General features: G+C 40.3%; 1 protein-coding gene across 1 annotated transcript in view; it reads right to left on the minus strand.

The window, feature by feature from the left end:
• Nucleotides 1-14,137, minus strand: part of clybl (citrate lyase beta like) — a 55,925-nt gene extending 41,788 nt beyond the window's left edge. Inside the window, exon 1 of the mRNA XM_046404184.1 lies at nt 14,022-14,137. Coding sequence (XP_046260140.1) covers nt 14,022-14,065 — 44 coding nt within the window. The 5' untranslated portion in view covers nt 14,066-14,137. The remainder of the gene's footprint in view (nt 1-14,021) is intronic.
• Nucleotides 14,138-22,639: the final 8,502 nt, after the last annotated feature.

The following is a 22,639-nucleotide window of genomic DNA, read 5'->3' on the forward strand; positions in this document are numbered from 1 at the left end:
AGAATGGGTGTTGGCATACTGTTGCTGGAAATGTCTGCTGGCTGACACAGGGCATGACGGCTGACATGCTGCAGACTGTTTTGACTAGCGTGTAGCCTGATGACCAGTGTTCTTGATATGTTAGACTTTTTTTTTTACATCAAGCTACACAATAATATGTTCATTTCATAAATTATGATGCTTAAGATTCTTATCCAGCTGCAAACAGAGGGAGACACTGTATATTGGTACAGATATCCAGAAGACAAATCCTTTAACTAGAAATGCAACTCAAACTGCTCAGAAAAGTTAGGATACTCGGCTGAAGTTCCTCTCCAGTTTAGCACACTTTGTCCCTCTAGGTCCTGTAGTAAAGCTGAACTTCAAACGAGCCTTATCACTGTCACATTCTCTCAGAAGGGAACACAGTAATGGAGACCGGATGCACAGGCTTACACTAGGTTAGGCTAACACAAGGAGAGGAGTGAAAAAAATGCTTTGAATGTTGCCTTGTAAAAGGAAGAGCTCCTGTACAGGCCTCCTGACCTCCCCACTACACTTCCTTCCCAAGAAGTAGAGGAATGCTGTGTCAGGTTTTCATGAATTTGTGGGGACATGCATATTAGCTTTCCATCAGTGAAAAGATTTTTGCAATGATGTGATGTTTATAATCTGTAAAATTTTCAGTATAACTATTTTTGATAGTGTTTATTAATGCTATTTATCTAAACCTTATTTTTGATACTTTTTATGGAAAGCATTGCTTGCAAAGTCTGCATTTCCTTTGCCCTACTCACATATCCACGCAGAAGAAATTCACGGAAAACTGAGAACAAAGGTTAGTGCATGCACACATATTATGTAACGTAACATTAATTACATTAAGAGTTCAGTAGCATGATGGTAACGGATGTGATAACTCCTCTTACTCCACAGGTTGATTGGAGGTGCACTGCAAATAGATAGTTGCTTCGTACATGTCTGCTGCCCACAGTGGTCAACCCATTATTTAGAAGAACACACTGGTCACACCAGAAGTCATCAAATATGAATTAAACCTTACAATATAAGACAGTGTGATTTTAAATATGCCAGTAATTATTATTTAAATTACGTTATAATTTGACAAAGCAAAAGAATATGGAAGAAATGTGTACCATGATCAACTTGCACTCCACTTTTCTCAGCCAGTCCTTAAATTTAGGCTGAAAACTATTTCTTATCCCACATAAACCTCTTTTACAAACAGGTATCATAGGACACAGTCCGTATCCAGCATTTTCACCACGTGACCACGCAAAGACAACTGTACAGCAACAAAAATCTGTAACTAATCTGTAGCTGCACACACAAGTGGCTGTACACTGACAACACGAGTCTCCATATTTAGTGGTCAAATACTTATTAATCCATACTGAAGATATAAGTAACATGCACAGTTTATCAACAGACACTGACGGAAAAAAGGAGCAAATCTGTCAAAAACTCTGAATGGGTGCTATGTAACTACAGTTATGTTTGTATTCTGCACACAATGGAATACAAATACAAAGAAAAAAACTCTAAAAATCTCTAAAATTTATGTTTTGAATTCTTCCTTTTTATGTTTGCTTCCTCCATCCTTGCTAAGGCTAACTCAGTCTAATACAAGGTCCCCACTTTGACTGTGGCTTCATCCTGTATTTTCCAATTATCACCTTTTAAAGGCCAGCTGGGTGCATTCCAAACCATCAGGGGGCAATTCCATTTGCATTGCTCTGAGACAAAGTCATGCCCAAGTACCTTCATGCTAAAGTTCATAACAGACAGTCGCTATAGCTACAGCTCAAACCTTACCAGACCTTTAAGATGGATGAAATATATCAAAAATGGTTCTTTTTTCTCTAGAAAGAGAACTTGAAAATCTGACAGTGTTGAGGTAAGTCAGTGAACAACACCTTCAAGCTTTAAGCTAACAAGTTTGCTTCATGAACACAGTGAGCAGCATGATCCAAACTTTCTCATTTCAGACTAATCGATGTAGCTCTCCTCTGAATGTTTGGTTCTGTTTACAATTACAGCTCATTATGCTGATTTTATTCTTCTTTTTTCCATTAACTTGATTTTCAAGCAGCTCCAGGAATATTTTACATCTATTTTATTTTGGTCAATTTTTATGCCCACTGAAATTCACTGCAATCAAAGAGCCCTTCCCTCTATTGAAATGACCATAGAGTCTATGTGTGTGTGTGTTGTTTGGTGGGGCTGGGGGGTAAAGTAACTGTTCCATTTGCTTTGCACATTAATGAACACTGCCCTTGCTGCCTGCCTTTAGGCTCTCTTTCTTAATTCTGAGGCTGTTCACTGGTGTAAACCTGTGTTTGATTTTTCCTCTCCTCTCCCTCTCAGACTGCATATAGCAGCATTTAGCTGTGAATTAATTTTCATGTTTGGATATACCCTGCTGAGGTGTGATGCCAGTGGCGCATAATCAAAATCTGCAACACTACATATGGGCAGATAGGCCTTGTGGGTATTTTCACGGTGCAGATCTGTAGCTGGGCGGGGGAAACTAAAAGCAGAGAGCAGGGTCAACGAGAAACAGACAAAACAGTCAGCAATAGGACAATGGGACATTTAGCACAAAAGAATAAATCTATTGTCTTATAGAAGGATATGGAGATGAGGATAACTTTTGCAGTGTGGTGTGCAGCTGTGAGTGTGTGTTTGCGATAATGCGCATGTCTCTGGCCATGGGACAAGACACGCACCCACAGCCACAGCTCAAACACCAGCACCCCTTAACATGGTGTGTCTAATGCTCCTATTTAGTGTTTGGGGTGCAGCGGCGCGTGGCCTGAGGTTTTTGGGAGGGGAGCGTGGATAGCACCTAGTCTGACAGCTGTGCCCCGAACAGGAGACAAAAGCCTGAGGAAGTACCGCATCATCGAAGATGGGACTAAAAAGCATGGCAATTTGCTTGTGGTCTGCTTGTCTGATTCAGTCCACTTTTCAGGGTGAATACAACCCAGTAGCAGACACTACTCTTACGATGCAAGCTTAAACTGGAAGAAAATCTTTAAACAAATTCCACCAAGGACAAAGCATCACGTGGTACACTTAGAACAAAGGCAGAAACACAAACTATTCATTCATAACAGACTTTATTTCAAACAAACAAACAGAAAGAACATAGGCCACCTTTTGTGCATCAGTCTTTTCACTGGAGTTTATTTGTAATCCTTTGATAGGAGGGAGTCTCTTTGTCAGTCGGGATACATCAAAGATAAGGCAACTTACCGTGCTGCTTGTGTTTGTGTGTGTATGTGTGCATGTCTGTATACTAGTCTTTAACATCACAGCAAGGCATGTTTTTTAATCTATCGATTTAATACGCTTAGGTAGCAGGCAATTGGCCAAACAAATGAAAGAGTCGTGAGGTGACGGTGCTAAACACCTGGTGTGCCTTTAATGAATGGCTAACGGAATTTACAGTAGAAGATACAGCTTCCTGTTTGTGAAAAAAAATAAAAAAATCATATTTTCAGTGTGTAATAATTTCTTATGTTTTATCATGCAGGCATCTGCCTGTACACACATACCTGGTGTAAAATGGAGATGAAATACAGCAACAGCAAAGACTTGACCAATATTCTTAAATCGGGAAGGACAAAGTTAAAATCCAAAGGAAATCTACAAGCATTTAGCACCCAGGGTCAATTTTCATAAACACAAGCCCTTCATTATCATACTCAGAGGTGTCTCCATTCATGGGCTGGGCTAATAGAATAGAGATAATAATTACTTGTTTGCTGCCACATCAGCTATTAGGTGATAATTAGGCCTAGGCGAGAATTTTAACTCTTTTAAATGGTTTGTTTGATCTGAACATGTGTTCCCAGATGGATGTCTGAGTATCCTGCATTAATTACTACTGCAAATGAAAGGCCAATCAAGCCTGTGCAAAACTGGATCTGATGGTTTAATAAGCAGTTCTCCTTGCCACCGACTGAACTCAAATATTACATAGCACTCTAATAACCCAGTGACCAAAATGTCTGTATCTACAAACGAACATGCATGCCTTATCTTCAGCTAATAAAATTCTTAATTGCACGAAGTCATAGACTAGACTGCTATTTATTTTTTACTTTATTTTTTATTTTTTGTGATCTGATGACATTTTGATGCTGAAATATAATGTGCAGCCCTAATCAATAGTAATAATAAAAGTTTTCAATAGACAGCTCAATAGTTTCACTTTTAAATGTAAAGCACATTACCAGTATGCCCTGGCTTTATCATCATGCCATCCAATCATCAACATGTATTGTTAGGTTGCACCAACAACAGAAACAGCATGAAGAGAGAAAATTCTCATGAGACACGCAACAAATTTGAAAGTGCTTACACCCTTAATTTCAATCATAAAAATAACATTTTAATAAAAAAAATAAAATATTAAAATGAAAAGTGTTTTCATTGAAAATAAAACAATTAAAAACCAATAATTATAGACAAAATAAAATGAAACACTTTATCGTGATACATTTTTCAGCTATATCACCTGGCCTTATAAACAGTCACATTTTCTTTTATGTTTTCATGACTGTGGTGGATCTGAGTTTAGGTATGAATAGATACCGACTGTGTGCTTTACTTGGAGCCCAGCAAAGCAGATGAAACATCAGTGAATGTGAACTCAGAGTCAAGAGGGACTCACAAAAGGGTGGTGCTGCCATTCCTGGCATCCATATCAATGACTAGCCTTGTTGCAAAATGGAAAACTAAATATTTAGAATACATGTTAGCAGCAAAAATGGGAAAACTAGCCATCTCTTGCATAAAGGAGCTTCCTTTATTATGCCAATGTGTCCACGTGCGCACGCACATGCACACACACACACACACACAGACGTCAGGGAATTGAAAAGGCTCAAAAATATCCACTGGTTTAAATTAGACCATCAAACAGCCAGCTGCTGATTTGTTTCCTCTGGGTGTGGGTGTGGGTGTGTGAGTGCGTGTGTGTGTGTGTGTGTGTGTATGTGCGTGAGTGTGTGAGTGTGTGAGTGTGTGGTTGGATGGTGGGTTGAGGGAGAGGACTGAGCAGGTTTCTGACCTCCCATGGGTGCAGCAGAGTGAGTGCACTGGTATCAGTTAACTAAAACAACAATGTGTGAGAACCACAAATGGGCTTATACACAATCTGCAAACAATAAATTAATTTATTCTCAAGTGACAATAATACAACAGTAAAAAGAAAATGCTTCACCTCATCAATTATTGATTTTTGTAAATTTATCCTTGCTCTGAATTTGATGCAAGCAACATGTCAAAAAAGTTGGGAGAGTCACGACAAAAGACTGGGAAAGTTGTGTACTGCTCAGCAAAACACCTGTTTGGAACATACCACAGGTAAACGGGTTCACTGGTTACAGGTGATAGTATCATGATTGGACATGAACAGGACATCCTGGACAAGCAATAATGCAGTGAGGTTCACCCCTTTGTGAACCACATGATTGTATAAAAAAAGATTACTACACAGGAGTAGGAGCACTTCATAGAATTATTGTTGGTAAACACAGTTTGTTTGCAAATGATGGCATTCTGTTTTTGTGTTTTACGCAGCTTCACAACTGTTTTAAAATCCGGATTGTAGTAATTTGGGGTTAGAATTTGACTTTGAGAAGCTTATACTGTGGAATTTTAATTCACACTGTATGATGTCGTTTAGTATGGATTGCACTGGGCTGGATTAAGTTAAGGTTCTACAAATGATGTCACTGAAAACAGAGTCCCAGAATCAGCCACAAATTAGCATTCATGCATTCAAGATGCATTCGTATGGAAGGTAATCAGTGAAACACAGTTAATACGGTAAAAACCTGTTGTGCAACTTGTAAGCCAAAGTTATTATATGGACTGCCAAAAAAGAGAGGTGACTTGAACTGAGGTTTCGCAAGGGGCTGTGTAACATTAAGTAACTAAGCACACTATTTTCTCAATGAAACATTAGAAACTCATAATATTTGATCAACTTTGTCCACCAACAACCTCCTGCTTATATCCCATGCTCTCCACTTTCTTGTGACAACTTTTTTCCTTGTGAATACTTATTTTGTCCCACACACCAAACATTAAGGAGACAGAATGTCACTAACTTTAAACACTATTAACCGGTTATTATGTAAACCCAGTCTATACCCATTATTAGTCCACATTGTTATTACGTAGTTGCAAAGAATGCCATGATGCCATGATGAAAAAGGGCAGACCCTCCTTAGTGAGAGTGGCTGTGTCCTTAGAGGGCATTAGCACAGGCATTATCTTGTTGTGCTAGACAGTGCAGTAGTAAACACTCTGGCACTGGGCCTCGTAGTAAACTCTGATGGAACTGCACACTAGAGCCGGAGTTTTGTAGCCATCCTGGCACGGAGATATGGGTCATGCTAGGCTGCCCTCTCACTCACCCCAGCACCAGAGCCCAAACCCTGATGAGATTAGCTGACCAGCCATGCACTCAGTGGTGGTAAAATACAAACACCACTGATTACATGAACATTAAAGTCAGATCTCCTCACACGTCAGCTCAGATCTCCTTGTGCTGGGTCATGAGCAGGTTAGTATGATGACTGCCGCCATACCTTTGCACATACCATGGACCCTGGCAGATCACAAACAAGCAAATAATTATGATTAGAGCTGATGTCAGTGAAACATGTGCTATGACTTTAATTGCATGGAGAATGTGTCAGTGACACAGCTGGCTTCCTGAATTCGGCTGTGTCACATGAGGAAAACGTGTCTGTGGAGCCAACTTATTTGCTAATACAGTAAAATGATGCCAAACAAGTTGACATTTGCTCCCAGTGTTTTTTTTTGTGGGGGTAGGTCAGTAAATGCATTGTCTTAGCCATTTTACTCTGTGTCAAATCACTGCTAAAAATGGGATTAGGCAGGTTGGAATGCCAGGGTAATCACTCATTCAGCAGCAGCCAGGAGAAAAGGCCTCCTTAAGGAGAAGGGGTGGGTTTTATAAAGCTGAGAGCTTTGATTACTGCTCCGTCTTAAAACCGCATCCGATGAGTTAAGACATGCACTGGTCCTCCCCCACATTTACTGGGCAAGTCGCCCTCCTGGGTTCCTGTAAATAAGTGATGTCACAGCGCTTAATGAAGCCCAGACTAGACTCAGCAAGGTCCTTTTAAAAAAAAAAAACAAAAAAAAAAAAACACAACATAGTACCAGCTTCATTATTAATATGCACATGTTGTCTAACCATCTTGTCAACAAAAAATTAGCTTTGCACATTGTATCCCATTTCTCTGTGGGACTACTGATGATGCTGTTGAAGTTTGGAGAAGTAAACACAATCAAGTGTCTTCTCTTATCCTGTGAAGCCAATAAAGTTCACCCTCAGGGAAAAGAAACAACGTCCTCATCTGTGGATCGACTGCTCTGTCGCTAATGAAGATGTTCAGATGGAGAGTTCACAGAAAAAGAGGCACTTTCTCTGAGGTTTCTCCTGCTTTCCCCAACGCAGACGGGTAGTGACAGTTGTTTCCAGTTGCTACGTATAAAGGGCCCATCATAAAGCCCGGCTAGAGGAAACAGGATAAGCGCTTGAGCCAAGGCAGTAAAAATCTCTCTGGGAACTTGAAAGCTGCACAAATGAAGTCTGCGTCTGCCATCTGGAAACAATAAACAAACAAAACCCAGCAGCCAAACAAACACCACGAATGGCTGAGGGCTGAGAGAGAGAGAGAGAGAGAGAGAGAGAGAGAGAGAGAGAGAGATGGAAGCAAAGACAGAGTGTGAATGAGTGATAGGGAGCGGAGGGTGTCAATGTTAAAAACGTGTGCAGCATGCATCATTAGCAGACACTGACGGGAAGACAGACACAGAGACAACCCTTTGTATAAAATCTCCTTTGATGCTGGGGAGATGTCCCTGCTGTTTGAATGTGTGTGGTACCACTGAAATTGGTACTAATGAAGTACAGTGCTAACACAAGGCTGCCTGTCTGCAACTTGTGATGTGACAAGAAGTTATGTCAGTTACAAACGTGGCAAAATAGCAACACTGCATGCCCAGGTAATTTAGAAATAGTAAATAATTCTTAATTTCTGGTTTAGAGAGACAGCCACATCATAGTAGTCCAGTTTTCAGTGTGGACTTATCAATGAGAGAGTTTTAAGTTTTAAGTTTTCTTACCATGAAGAAGCTGTGAAAAACTAATAGGAGCAGAAATTTAATGGTAAGCATGGGATCAACTATAGCACAAGATTCCAGCAATATTTGTTCATTGGTCTGGTCTAGAAATATCAAAAACAATCCCTCCATCTCTGTCTCTAATCTCATACACACACACACAAGTCATCAGGGTACTTTTACACTCCTGTCACTGTGGGCAATCTAGCCTTATTATTTGAGTTACAAGAGCCCAGTTGCTTATCTTGAATATTTTATGTACATTGAGCCATAAATTTAACTTCATGCAACAGCAGCACATTATGTACCTCACATCACAACAACATTTGTGATTGCAGCAATTACACAATTACAGGTGTAACAACAGTGTGGGACTATTTAATGAAACTTTTCTTGGCACAAGAACAAACATCATCAAGCTGCTCTCAGATTTCTCATCACAAAGCACACTGTCAAGACTGACACCGAGGGGTTAGACCAAGAACTGCAGCCATGTGGCCACAGCATGGACTCATGTACTATTACAGATAGTCCCACCTATAGGAGTACATGCACTTAAACAAACATGGTAAGGCGGAATGGCACAGAGAAAACACACACACACACACACACACACACACACACAACCCGCTGTGCCTGGTTAACAAACACTCTGCTATAAAAGCAGGTCTCTTACTCATTAGGGTGCTGTGTATCAGACAGGAAATGCTGAGTAAATTACACCTCATCGCCCTGGAACTAACCGACCATCACCATGGCAATGAGCCAACCTCAGTGCCGTGAGAAGTCCAAAACACCATCATCGCAGAGGAAAAATGGGACAGGACAAGTTTCCCAAATAACTGATAAAGCACCTAAGCCACTGATCCATACATACTGCTCAACTGAATCCAAATCTGTATCTATTTAATAGCCAAAACAACCCCTCTGGCCTTTTGACAGTGGAGCTGACTCCAAGTCTGGAAGTAATATCCTGCCCACACACAACTCTGACTGCTACCCAATTAATGCTACATGGGCTAAACTGTACCAGCCCCGCACACGCTTTATTAGAAATTGTTAGTCATACCTACAGTAAATGCTTTAATACAGTTCAATAAATAGATCAACACAGTCTACAACTTGTCATGAAAATCAAGAGGAAGGTTGGGTGGTCTCTCAAAGGAGGTCTGTGTGCCATATTTGAAACAATTTAATAACTTGTAAAAACATAATGAATAAGTAGGACAACTGAAACGCAGAAACTTATGAGTACAACAATATTGATTTTTGTTGCAGTTTGTAAATATATACAGTAGATAATGTAATTTCATCAAAGTCCGTAACAAAAAACACCACGAATTGAAACCTATACATTGCAGAGTGAAAATTATTTGACACCCCACACTGGCTGTAAAGGGATCTTTTATCACAGCCCTTGTACTGGCTTACAGCAGTAAAAACGCAAGTTTCCCCACTCATGTTATCATTATTATAAACAAAGACTATTTCCCCAGCTTCTCATTCAATCCGACCACCACGCTCAAACTCTTAACCACACAAACCACTCGTTAGCCAAGTCCACCCCACGTTTTCGAGAACAAAATTCTTTTGTTGCATTGTTCACACATTCCTCCCTGGCCATGTTTATACAGATGCGATTCCATGTGCGCTCTGGGGTCCAAAGAGGACCTACTCTGAAGCCAAAGATGTGCTGTTGATCAAAGGCTTCAGTGCTGGAGCGAAGACACTTGTTTTGGTTGGGGTTTTTTTTTTCTTTGGGGATACAGGGTAACACATCCATCTGTTGGCCGCATGGATCCACCTTGGTGAGCGGTGGGACAAGTGTAGGCTTCTCCTCTCTGCCATCCCACACTGCTCCCTCAAACCACGTTTACTCAGCTGGCCACCACGCCAGTCGCCAGAGCTTTGTTTTCACACAGCAACATGTGTTACTTAATGCTCTGTAACAAATTTCAAAGGCAAGGCTAGCTGGGTCAACAACAGGTAATAGAGCGATTTATTGATTCATTGGCTCAAAAAATACAAAGTGCAGGCACTGGTGAAGACATCCACAGGCAGTAATGTCATGCTGCAGATTTAAAAGCCCATCATGTATTTTGCTAGTGTAGTTTAATTCAGTTTAACAAAACAAAGAGTATCTTTAAGAGAAAGACAAGCTTGTGGCTCACATTATTTTCAAAATGAAAAAAAAAAAAATCACAACAGTGAGGCGGTGGCCAAAAACTGTTTCTAGCAAGAAGACTGAATAAAGTATTCATTAATAAAAAAAAATCTATATGTATCTATCTATATGTATACAGATCCATACAGACATAGATACATATAGATATATAAAACAAAAACAATATAAACCATTAAATAGTTCAAGAAAGATATTGATCAAGCATGCTTGCCCTTCCGATCTTAAGAATTTGGTTACACAGTCACCATGGTTGTTTTCCTGCTTGATTGGATTATGGCCACACACCTCAAGCTCAGCTTCCACCACCAATCAATGAGGAAATGAGGTGTCAACACACTGGTGTTTATTCAACACTCATTTATTTTTCTACCGGAAGCCAAAGCCAGCTCAAGCACAAAAGACACCAGATGATTGAAGGGATTTTCTTTGAGCATTTAGAATTATTTATTTCTAATAGCATTAAAAACAAAGAATTTGTAATGTGCACACGCTAATTATGTTTACAAATAATAATCTGCTCAGCCTTATTTCATTTTCTTTAATTGCATTAGATGTAATGTCCTCTTTACTAAGAAAAGACTAATGACTTTATAATGACACTGACTGCTAATAAAGAGAGTATAATATAATAAGTGTATATTGAAGTTCTGTCTTGTCTTGTTTCTAATGTCTTTTACAACTGAGAAGACAAGGTTTTTAAACTTCAGGCTGTGCGTCCATATGAGCAAGCTAAAGGAACTGGTAATGGGAAGACACCAGGAAGTCTGTAATGCTTCCAGTCAGCATGAAGTGCCATCAAAATAAAATTCTGCACAGTAGCTGCTGCTTTAAAACAACTGGGGCAATTGAAAATTCCCTTCCCAATTTATGCCAAATGCCACTTTATAAACATTCTAGCATGACTGCCAAGTGTCTGCACTGCTTTATGCCCTTTCTCTTAATTGAAAACGTTATAGGGGTGCATTACACTTGGGGTTTTTATAAGCTGTGCTATAAAGCCCAAGCAGGCCCTGAGAGGGGAAACTGCCCATTAACTTATAAGGTCCAGGCCTTGGCTCTCTTAATTGACAACCTCTAGGCTACTTTCATCACTTGTCGACTTCATAGCGGCAGTCAATGCTTCCTCCAGGATGCTGTTGCATCTTTGACACAAGGGTGTTTGTGACAAAGAGCAGTCTGCCGCCAATGCCAGGGCGAGGGCTCTAGGCTGTCCATAAAACAAGCACACACATTCCTCTCCTAGTTCCAGCCATCTGAGAGGGCTACATTTAACCATGTAGATCCTGCTTCCCAGAAACACATTAGCCAACTTTCAATATGTTATATTAGAAAGGTTGACTTTTTGTATGCTTAAACTGTATGCATGTCTGTACGTCACATACCATAAATATCTTTTTTAAATATCCAGAAAGGTACTTCATACCTTTATAAATTCATATCAAAATAATTAATATAATTTAATAAAAAAAAAATCAGTATAAAATACTGGAGAACAAATGTGAGAAGCTAGATTAAAGGGGGGATTATTGAAAACTGAAAAAAAAAATTATCTGTAATTTTTTCAAGCTATTATCACCACAAACAGACATAGTCAGAGACACAAACAGTCACTTCACGTTCTAATTTGGCAGGATCATCAGCTTTGTGCCTCTGGAAATTCATGTGCCTCGAATTAGAGCCACATGTCACAACGTAGCTGACCAGCACAGACACATTACTAGAATATTAAACTCTCTTAAGTTCTTTGTTATTGACATTTAAACTGTTTTAAGTTTCTCATTATACCTCCTTTGAGATTTGCGTGACAATTTACAAGAGGTCGAAGAAACAACTTTGACTGTTACCCATCTGTCACCGAGTCTCATGACGTAATATTGCGCGCAAGACGAATAAGCATGCAAGTGTTTCTTGGTACTCCATCAACTGAATATTGTATTTCCAAAAGACTGGGGACTTAAAAGACACAGATTTGAAAGAGAATGGTCAAAATGAAAACAGCAGTGGATATATCCAGACTAAGTTCCTAACACAAGTCTTGCTCAGAAACATTGGATCCTACATTTGAAAATACAGGTGAGACAAATGAAATTTTCCTGGCTGCAAAGTTTTGCCCTGTCTTTTATATTATCTTTCCCTTCACATCCTGGACTGAAGGCAGTCCAGTTGTGGGCCATGTTTTATGGGAATATTTGATAGAAATGTTCCTACCCAGTAAGGATTCAGATGCCTATGCTTTTTTTTTTGTTTTTGTTTAAGGATTTTTCTGTGCTAACCCAATATGGATGTGATATAAACACTATAGTTGTATGGTCTGGCTAAGGTTAAACCCTTCATAAAATGTGAACGAATGTAGAGAAAGTAAATGCCACAGAACTTAATTTTATCATCTAGTTTGACAGTCAGTCTATTGTGCAATTATTTCCTCTTTTCCTTGGTGAACTGGACGTCCTCTTACAGTAGACTGCTGATGCTTACATTATGAACTCATTTGACAAATTGTCAAAACATTTACTTGGGAGCTACAAGTACCTAAACATTAGATACCGTCAACATAAGACTGTGACCACAATGTTTCCTGTATAGATGGCTGGAATTTGTGAGGACGCAGAGTGAATAAGAAGGATTCAGACGACAGAGGAACAACAACAATTGCTTGAGCAAACTGTCACTGTTACATTTGTGTTTGTGCACGAATTAAAGAAATTAGATACAATGTGGGAACTAGTAAACTTTAGAGGCGTTATAGGGCATTTCTGAACTCTGTTAAGAGGCACAGGCTCTCCTGCTTCAAGTCTTTATGCTAAACTAGGCTTTCCACCTCACAAGGGCATGGCAGTGCCAGCATGCTTCGCACCCAACTATCAAAGGCAAAGCAAAAAAGCTTATTCACCTAAAGTGGAATGTTCTTTCAAGTCATGGTGCATGGTGCAACCTCTCTTGGCCACCGTAGTACAGGCCTGTTTGTCTTGAGGTATGGTCACACAGAATGACCATCACCTGCTCAGACAAAATTTATATCTTTTAGTTCTATATTGCAGGCAGTGCAGGATGGGACGCACACAAAAATATGAACGTTGGATTGTAGACTATTTGGGTGGTTGTTGTCAGAAATAGAATTTAGTGTTACAAGCTAACTCCAGTCCAGATATGTCACAGTAAGATGGCTGTCTGCACTCTACAAGGTGGCATCCTCAAAATGAAAAGCTAACAATTACACTCTTTTTACTGACACGTCTTACTGCCAGACTCTGCACTGCCTGCTTTCATTATTTTTTTTTCTGGATATCAGTAAAGTTGCATGCATGTTGTCCTCATTCAGAGCCACTGAAGCACAGTAGTGTTTGCCTTCTGAATCAAAGATTCTCAATACGAATTATGTACACATTCACAGCTTTTCTAAAACTCATTCAAGACGTAGGAAACAAACCAATAGCCATGTTACAAACAAGCTTATACCTTGTCGTCTTGGCTGACATAACTTCTTTAGCAAACGAATATAATGTAGGAAACACCATTGCCAATTGCTGTGACAAAATATGTGACATTTGACCAACAGTGAGATGGAGGGGAGCTTTTCAACAAACCTCAGCGCCGTTAAACTGTAGCGGCTGAGACAGAGCACGTTTAAGAGAAGCAGATATAAAAACATAAACTGACTTACTGTGGAACAAGTCGTGTCACAGCTCTGGTAATGTGCGCCGCCATGTTTCCCTAGATGACGTGCTAAAACGGCGAGCAGCAATTGGCTGCAGAAGTAATTCCCGCTTACTGAACGAGCTATGTGATTGGTTACAGTAAGGAGAGGGGCGGACTCTGGAGGACTCCTCGCACATGGGAAGGTAAACAGCGAACAAGCAGTAGGAGGGTAGTATTGTGGAGCGGACGAACGAAACAGTCTCTGAGAGAGGAACTACCCAAAACAGTTAGGTTAAAATGCAATTTAGTTTACAAACTGATTCAAATTAACTAACAGAAATGACTTAAAATGACAGTTCCAGTTGATAAGCAGTTGTGGTTTAAATCAGTGCTATTCTGTGTGGTTTCTACATCTTAGAATTGTTTGCCTCACAGATGGTCTCTGTCTACAATAACTCTGGTGCCCTTCTGCTCTATGAGACAGAAGGGACAGGGACAGACTGAAGCTTGTGACAGAGAGAAACAGGGGAGGAATAAGAGAGGAAAGAGATTTGAGCACAAGGCACGTCACCCTAGGAGTTCTCTCTCACAGCAGTGGTGAATTACTACCAGTACCATCAGCCAGGTCCAAGTGTGGTGCAGAAATGACACGCAATATTGGCCATGATTAAGTCAGCAGGGGATTTGCTCCAAATGTCAGCCTTTGGGTCTGTGGGTGTATTTAAATTTGTATGTGCTACTGGACGTACTTCGTGAAGGCTTTGGAGCCAAATGTATTTGGTGGAAGACCTTTAGTAGAAAGAGAGGAAAAGAGTTAATGATGGTCAGCCAAAACGTCACTGAATCATTATACTATGCAGTGGTTCTCAGCCTGGAGGACATGGGATAAATCTGTACATTTCTACCACACAAATTCATGTTTTTATTTTATATTATTTTATTCTATTTTGACATTTCTGTAGTTTTTGCTTTTTATTTTGGAGGGTCGATAAGTGGTTTCTCAAAATGTGAACAGGAAACATCAGTCTGTGGTTGAATTTTCAAATCAAGTACAGATGGAACCTGTAAGGTCACATAGACAGTGCTTCACCTTTGCTTTATAGGTCACAAGCCAAAGATTTTGGCAACCACTGATATGACGTGAATGTTTGTTCACTCTCCTAGTCATGTTGGACATGTCATGTTCTTAATAGATGTTTTCCCTCTCTTCCAATGTCCAATACTGCATAAAATAAACATATTTTAACACAAAAAAACAAATATGAGTGATCTTCCTAACTAACAAATCTTATAAATAGGTCATTGATTTTTATGCACTAAATCTGAAATACATGACAGTGTTTGCTGCTTCATCAGAAGCTACTTCACGCCTTAGAAACCTTGGAATATTTTCTAGAAATTTTATCCCTAAACAAAGGGGGCTTATGTGCGCATCCATTACTACATGGGATAAAAATGAAATGGACTTGGAAAATTCCATCCATGGGTTACTTGGAAACTACTTCTTTCCCTCCCCTTTCCCTTCATCGAACACAATTGTTGTCTACTAATCCAGTTTTGATAGCATTTGGCACACTTTCTTTGGATCACAGCAAGATGCTCAACTTCCATTCTGGTCTCCCCTAGGAACCTCTGAGCCCAAGAAAGCAGCCGACACCAGGTCGCCCCAGAGCAGGGGGGTTCTCTGTATCCTTATAAAGCACAGAAAATTATTTTTTGATTCAAGTCACCCCTTGCCACATGCACACACATGCATACATACACACACACACACACACACACAGATCATCCGTCTGGTTGTTAATTTCAGATATATGCAGAATATGTGTTTATTCTTGTCAATCTGTTATGTTGTTAAATGTTGCAATCACCTAATGACCTCCCTGTAAGGCGATAGAATATAAAATATTATGTCAAAGGCAAAAGCTTTTTCCCTTTGTCTCTGCTCTGTACTCCCTGATCCAAATGGACAATGCATCACTAGGCCTTGATGCCTCAGAAGTCTGGGTTCATTAAAATCTTGAATGAGTGCCAAAGCTGTAGTCATAGATAAAAGGAATATGAAAGGATAACGAAATTTATGGATGGCAAGTCACCACCTCACCCTGGCATTTATAATAAACAAATGGTTTCTGTTTCCAATTTAAATTTCTCATTATACTGTGACTTTTGGAAAATGTGTTTTGATTTACCAACATTTTATCTAAAAAACTGTATAATTGATTAGATTTACATGGCTCTGATTTTAATGCTGATCGCCTGCCTTCCCCAACAGCCCCCACCCCCAGCCTAACACTCACCAAAAAAGAATGATCTGAACAGCTCCTGAGGCACATTAACATCATATAAAACAAACCTACATATCAAACAGGTTTTTTTCTGATAAAATAATTGGCTTTAACCAGCATAGAATCCAATTCATCCCTTTGAAAGAAACTTCTGTGAGGCCACCAAAAAAAAAAATGGTGAGATAGACTTCACAGCCCAAGTGAGATGGACATCAATGCAGTGTGCCAGCAATGGCTATATTAACCCATGGCTAAATCCCATCACACAAATGTCAGTGTATCCGTTATGAAACCATGACATTTAGATCCAAGGTCTCCATTGTGGTTTTAGAGGGAGCTGATGTTTGTCCATTCTTTGCATCCATCAAACCTGCACACACAGGCTCACAGCTAACTGTACTCTAAACGCAAAAAGGTTAAAGATCATAAGGGCTTATGTGTGTGAGTTTATTGCATAATACATGGTGTGATTTACACAGTGTTTCATGATAGCACATTCTTCTTTAAAATATAAGATGCAAGATTTTAATAATTTCTTTAATTATTTTTTAAATTTCAAATATACTGTAATATATTGTACACAGAGAAGATTTTGGTCACTGACAATGATGCAGTTTGTCTGTATAAAAATGGATTTAATCAAATGTTTTCTATTTCTGATTGGAAATTATTTTTTACAAAAATAAAAGTATGTTTCTTGAAAAATAACAAAAAATTGTTACCATTTTGTACCACCTGTCTTAAAAAGATAATGAAATTACAAATAACTCTATATTCTTTGTTGACATTTTATCAAAATGCGTCAGGCACTGTGTTACATGCTTAGCAAGTATAATATTATTGAGACCATTTGACTAACCAAATTTACCCTGTACAAGCTCCTCAGTAACCACCATCAAACACAAACCCACCAGGACATGCCCAATCTGACACATCACGACCATTCAGGAGTCATGTGTAATGAGGAGCTAAAACCACATTCAAGAACTGGACAATGTGTCATAAAGCCCGCATGTTAAGAGTACAACACCTATAAGCCACTTGGCTGAGAATCACGAGATGTTTAATTATTGCCTCCTTACATTAGCTTGGATCCCCCCCTCCCTCAGGCATCAGTTTGGGGGTCAGGCTGTGGGGTGCTGGGGAAAAGAGAGGGGGCCAAGACCGGTGGAGATGGTGAACAGGAATAAAACCCCTTCATTACCAGATCTCTCTCTCTCTCTGTCTCACACACTCTCTCTCTCTCTCTCTTTCTCCTACCACTGGCAGTCGAGATCAGGATTTACAAATGATATCATGACAATTTTTCACGCTCTTCAAAGCAGTGATGTTTTACCGACTCATTTGCTATGATACCTTGTTACGGATCCAGCTGTGAATCAGGGACGTGTCATGGGGCTAGAAGCCCACCTCCTGCTGAGCTTGGCCAATGACCTGGAAGGCAATAGGGGATGCCAGTGCCTGCAGCATGTGCTGCACTGACAAAGCAGCAGGGCACCGTCAAAAACCCTCTCATACAAACTTTGCAGATCACTCCGTTTTTAACAGATGAGTAAGCACTGGTGCTGACTTTTTTCTCTACCCCAACACAAGGTTTATGGATTTCCCTTCACGAGTTTGTGGCTCTGGTTGACGCATAGCAAAACCCTTGCCCACAAGGGGAATAGTGTAGTGGTGGATCTGGGATAGAAGGATGGAGATAGCATGTGGCAGGGTCACTGCGCAGGTTAAGCAACAATTCAGTTGAGTGCCTGTAAAGGAAGTGGAGTATGGCTGGAGACGACCAGCACACCCGCTAAAAAGGCCCCACAATCCAGATTAAACTTTTGCCTTTGAAATTTTGAAATTACAGCAGCTTGTTCATTTTAACAGAAGTACATTTTTTTTTTAAATATTTCTCATCTCTTCTTGCATTGCCAGATCACTATATGGGAACATTTAGAGATATTTCTCCTTCAGAAATCTCTCTCTCTCTATATATATATCCTTCTCTGGAACACTTTAGTTCCAAACAGTACGGTGTAATTCCATGAGACAAAGTAGTAACTTAATCTATTCATTAATTTTTGCATTCTTCAACAGGAATTCAATGAGGTGAAGGTTGTTTGGGTTTCCAGATGAGAGCCCTCACGCAATCCCAGGCCCTGATGACTTCTGCATTACTAGAATGATGCGAGACGGGACTGATGGAGCTGAGTGTGTCAGGAGGCATTAGCCTTAACAGCCCATAGCTGGTGGACAAAACCAGACTGCGCCCCCTGACCCAGTCCACTGCCAAGTTACTGACCCAGCAATCATGGGAGAAACAGAGAGAAGGAGCAATGCTCTAATGGAAAGAAGAAATGTTGAAAACCAAACTGAGACAAAAAAGATGTATATGGCTTCACATTGAGAGAAAAGCAGAAAGCAAGACAGTGAAATACAAATAGTGAGCCTCTGACTTTTCTGCACGTTACACAAATCACAGGAAATGGTTTTAAGGGCTTTTTTCCCGTTCGGTTCACTCTGATTCCACCTCTCTCACTTCATTTAACTGAATTAATGAGCAGGTCCAGCCAGACCTCAGAATATTAACTTCCTGGGCACCTGTTTTTTTGTTGAGCAATTGAGCTTTGCTTGTTCAGTGATTATGAGGATAATTTTACAATAAATAAACATGTTTACTTTTTGTTGTCTTTGAAGGGATGTCACCCTCAAAGACTTCAATTGATAAAGTATGAGCTGTGAGAAAGTTTACGATGCAAAAATCACAAAAAAGATGAAGATGGCAGCACTGTTTATAAGATCTCTTAGCAGTGTTCTAGTGTGTGCTGGATGTGAGCTTATGAATGAATGTTTCCATAGTACTCCTCTCAGCACTCTGACGTGGAACAAACACAGAGGGATGGTGGCCTCGCGACATGATACTGGCGGAACGAAAAACACCTACATCAGAGAGGACTTAAAGCTGTGTACACATGGTTCACCTCAGGACAGACCCGCTTACAGCACAATGTCAGTGTTGGACTCCCTCTGTGCGCTCTGTTGAATGCATTCCTGTGATGGTACAGTAGACGGTGTTCCCATAGCATGCTGTGGGCTGTATCATACAGGATACGGCATTATAGCAGTAAAAGCAGTTTAAAACATGGTGTTTTTATTCAACAGCGAGACCCAGTGGCATGGATATGCCTGCTTATTTCCATATGTTGTGTGTCCCATCTGATTTATGAAATGATATGAGTTCATTCATTATTCATATTGGTTGTGGAGTTATTACCATTTTCCCGTCAGGCTTGCCACTGACACCATAAACATTATGAAATCACAGTTCGCCCAAGGCATTGCTGCTGCTGTGAAAAGTGGTCACAATTGACTAGTTAGCACGGGCGTGCAGTACACTGGAGACAAGCACTAAATGCCATACAAGTGACCCGTGAATTTTTAATACAAGTAAAGTGGTGACAATAAGACAAGTGACAAGGAGGAAAAATTATGGTGGAACTGAATATTACTGAGGCGTGCTCTCTAAAACTCTGAGCAGAGTCCTGTTATTACTGTGCCCTGAGCTTGTACTGGAGCAACATGCACTTTATCTTGATTCAGTGCAGGCCCAGAATATGCTGTAGTCACACCAAGGCCATGCAATCAGCAGGTTCCTTTCGCAGATGTCCTTCTATGATTATAAAGCTAAATTCATCTAAAATGAATAAGAATTTCACACCAGAGCAGACTTAGTTGTAAGCTAATTTGTCACAGGCTTATCAAGGCCTATTCATCACTGATCTAGTAATTACCAAAATGAGCTACAGGATAACCCCCCTTTGTCCCTTTCTTTTCTCCCCCCAGCGATGGTCAGCCTGTAAAACCAGGATGTGTTGGCACCTTTATGATATAAATACTCACACACCCTGGGCATAAGAAAGCTGTCAACAGAACATTTGTTTTCCATTTTTCACCACCCAAAGCACTTCAAGCTGAGGGGGAAAAAAGGAGACAAGGCGTTAAAAATGTACCGCAACACTAACTATTTTGCCCCTTGGTGAATTTTGGTGCTTAAACAGATGGGGCTTGAATTGCTTCCCTTTTATTTAGTGCAGCAGGAGTGTCCGAATTTCCATTCAACAAGCTCTCACCTCCACACATGCTTGGTTGTGGTTGGCACATGCAGATTAAAGGCATAAAACATGTACGTACATTCACACATGCTTGATTACGGCTATGTGCTGACACACACACACACACACACACACACACAGGCCTGCAGTAGCAGCTGCTATCACTGTTCTCTCTTAATGCCCATTCATCACTAAACTTTTAGCTGATTGAAAAACACAAGTGCATGTCAAATGAACTGAAAGACAAGGGGTGCGTGAGCTGACCCACACACACACACACATACACACACACACACACACACACCACTACCGCCACCACCACTCTACCATAAATAGATCAAAGCACATCTGTTTCTGTGTCCAGCAGCCACACATCTATAATTGCAAACTGGCCTTAATGGCTTAGAGCAACCCATCAGATGCTAAGCAGTTTGGACACAGGAGATGCTTAAGCATATGAGCGGAGTGCCACCATCAGTAATCGCTGGACAAGGAATTCTCTGGAGCCACAGTGACGGCTGTCTGGTCTCTAGTGGACTGAAATAGATATCACAACTCCAGCCCAAGGATGGAGGTCCTGAGGGGCCAGAGTTGACCCCACAGCTGGGATTGTGGAGCAGGGGTAGACCGATGTTCAAAGGAAGAGGTACCACTCGGATTAAAGATAGATGTGGGGAAAAACCTGGTTAAAGATTTAGAGCAATATTAGGGCTGGATTGGGTGTAATGAAACAATACAAGAAAATGAGTTTACAAGCATTGCAGACACCTAACCTATCCTAACCTGTCTCAGGCAAAAGAGAGATGCCAGAACACTTAATGGTTTGAAATGAGGTCTAGGAGAGTCCGAGCAGGTCTTGGCTGAATGGATTAAGCACTTAGTGACGAGAGAAGCCTCAAGTTGGCCAGTTGTCACAGTGTGACACTGATTCGGCCTAATGAGCGCAGTGCTGTCACCGCACATCTGCCTCTCATTCACTTGTAGAATCTGGCAGACTCAAAACCTGCTGGAGTCACTGCTAGATGCTGGAACTCCAGACACCTCCACCTGGGTGCATCAACCCTGGTTGCCAGATTACCTAACAGGAACCAAACACGAACAAGAACTTGTACCACAAAATCAAGTATAACATCAACACACAGCTATGCCTTGTCATCTACCTAGAATGACAAGGCTAGTTGCTATAGTTGATAAACAGTGAAAAAGTCTGAATGACTAAGTACAACAGCAATTTAACTAAATAACAACTACCTAATGTCTGACACATTCCATTTCCATAAATAGGTTTTTCCTACTTGCATATCCAAATAATCCTATTATTTCTCATGTACAACACATATATTTTCTTATTTCGTTATCTCTTTCATGATCCACCTCTTATTATCTATCAAAACTCATTTATTAATGAGTCTGATTTTCTTACTAATTAAATGAAAGGTACATTTTCCCTAAAACGATACCCTTTAGGTATCTTGCATTTATTTTTCAAAGCAAATGCCACATTGTCTTTGATTCAGTACATGTAATGTTACAGTAATGGAACTGGAGTAGCTTGTCTGTTGATCAGAAGAGACAAGACAAGGAGGAACACGAGGAACACTGTATGTCCTGTATGTGGTAATGATGATTAGGTCGTGGTGTCTCTGATCTGGAGAGGACAGCAGTCCTCCCATCTGTCCTGACTCTGAAGGCGTCTTTGTAGACCAAGCAGCTACTCAGAAATTCCTTGTGGGCATCCTCTTGGAAAATAGCACAAAGGTTTACTAAACATCATTGTGGCGGTGGCACCAATTATTGTTAATATACATCAAATAGCCTCAGCCGGGTCCGAGAAACAGACTGATCACTCCAATGACGGCAACTGTCAGTCTGCTCCCCAGTGAAGAGAGCTGTTGAAATAATTAGTCCATGCCCTGTGAATAAAACAATAATACAGCAGCCAACATGACATCCAAAATATGCATGTCGCCTCAGATGACCTGAAAACCTGCCACTGCATGGATCGTGGAACAAGGCCACATCTTCAAACGGGGCCAGAGTCGCTGGCCACAGATGAATACAGGCTTTGTTTAAGTGGAGTATGTATATGTTGGAGTAACATCAGTGAAGAGGAACAGAGACAAAAATACACTGGTTGCGATATCTTTTCTTTGACCTTATTTTCATGATCTATGCACACTGCCTCTATTAAGCCAAGAATAATAAAAAAAAAAAGCTGCATTAAAACTATAAACAGAGTTAAATACAAAGCAGTCATT

Source organism: Scatophagus argus, chromosome 11 (genome assembly GCF_020382885.2).
Source record: "Scatophagus argus isolate fScaArg1 chromosome 11, fScaArg1.pri, whole genome shotgun sequence".
Classification (NCBI taxonomy): Eukaryota; Metazoa; Chordata; class Actinopteri; family Scatophagidae; genus Scatophagus; species Scatophagus argus.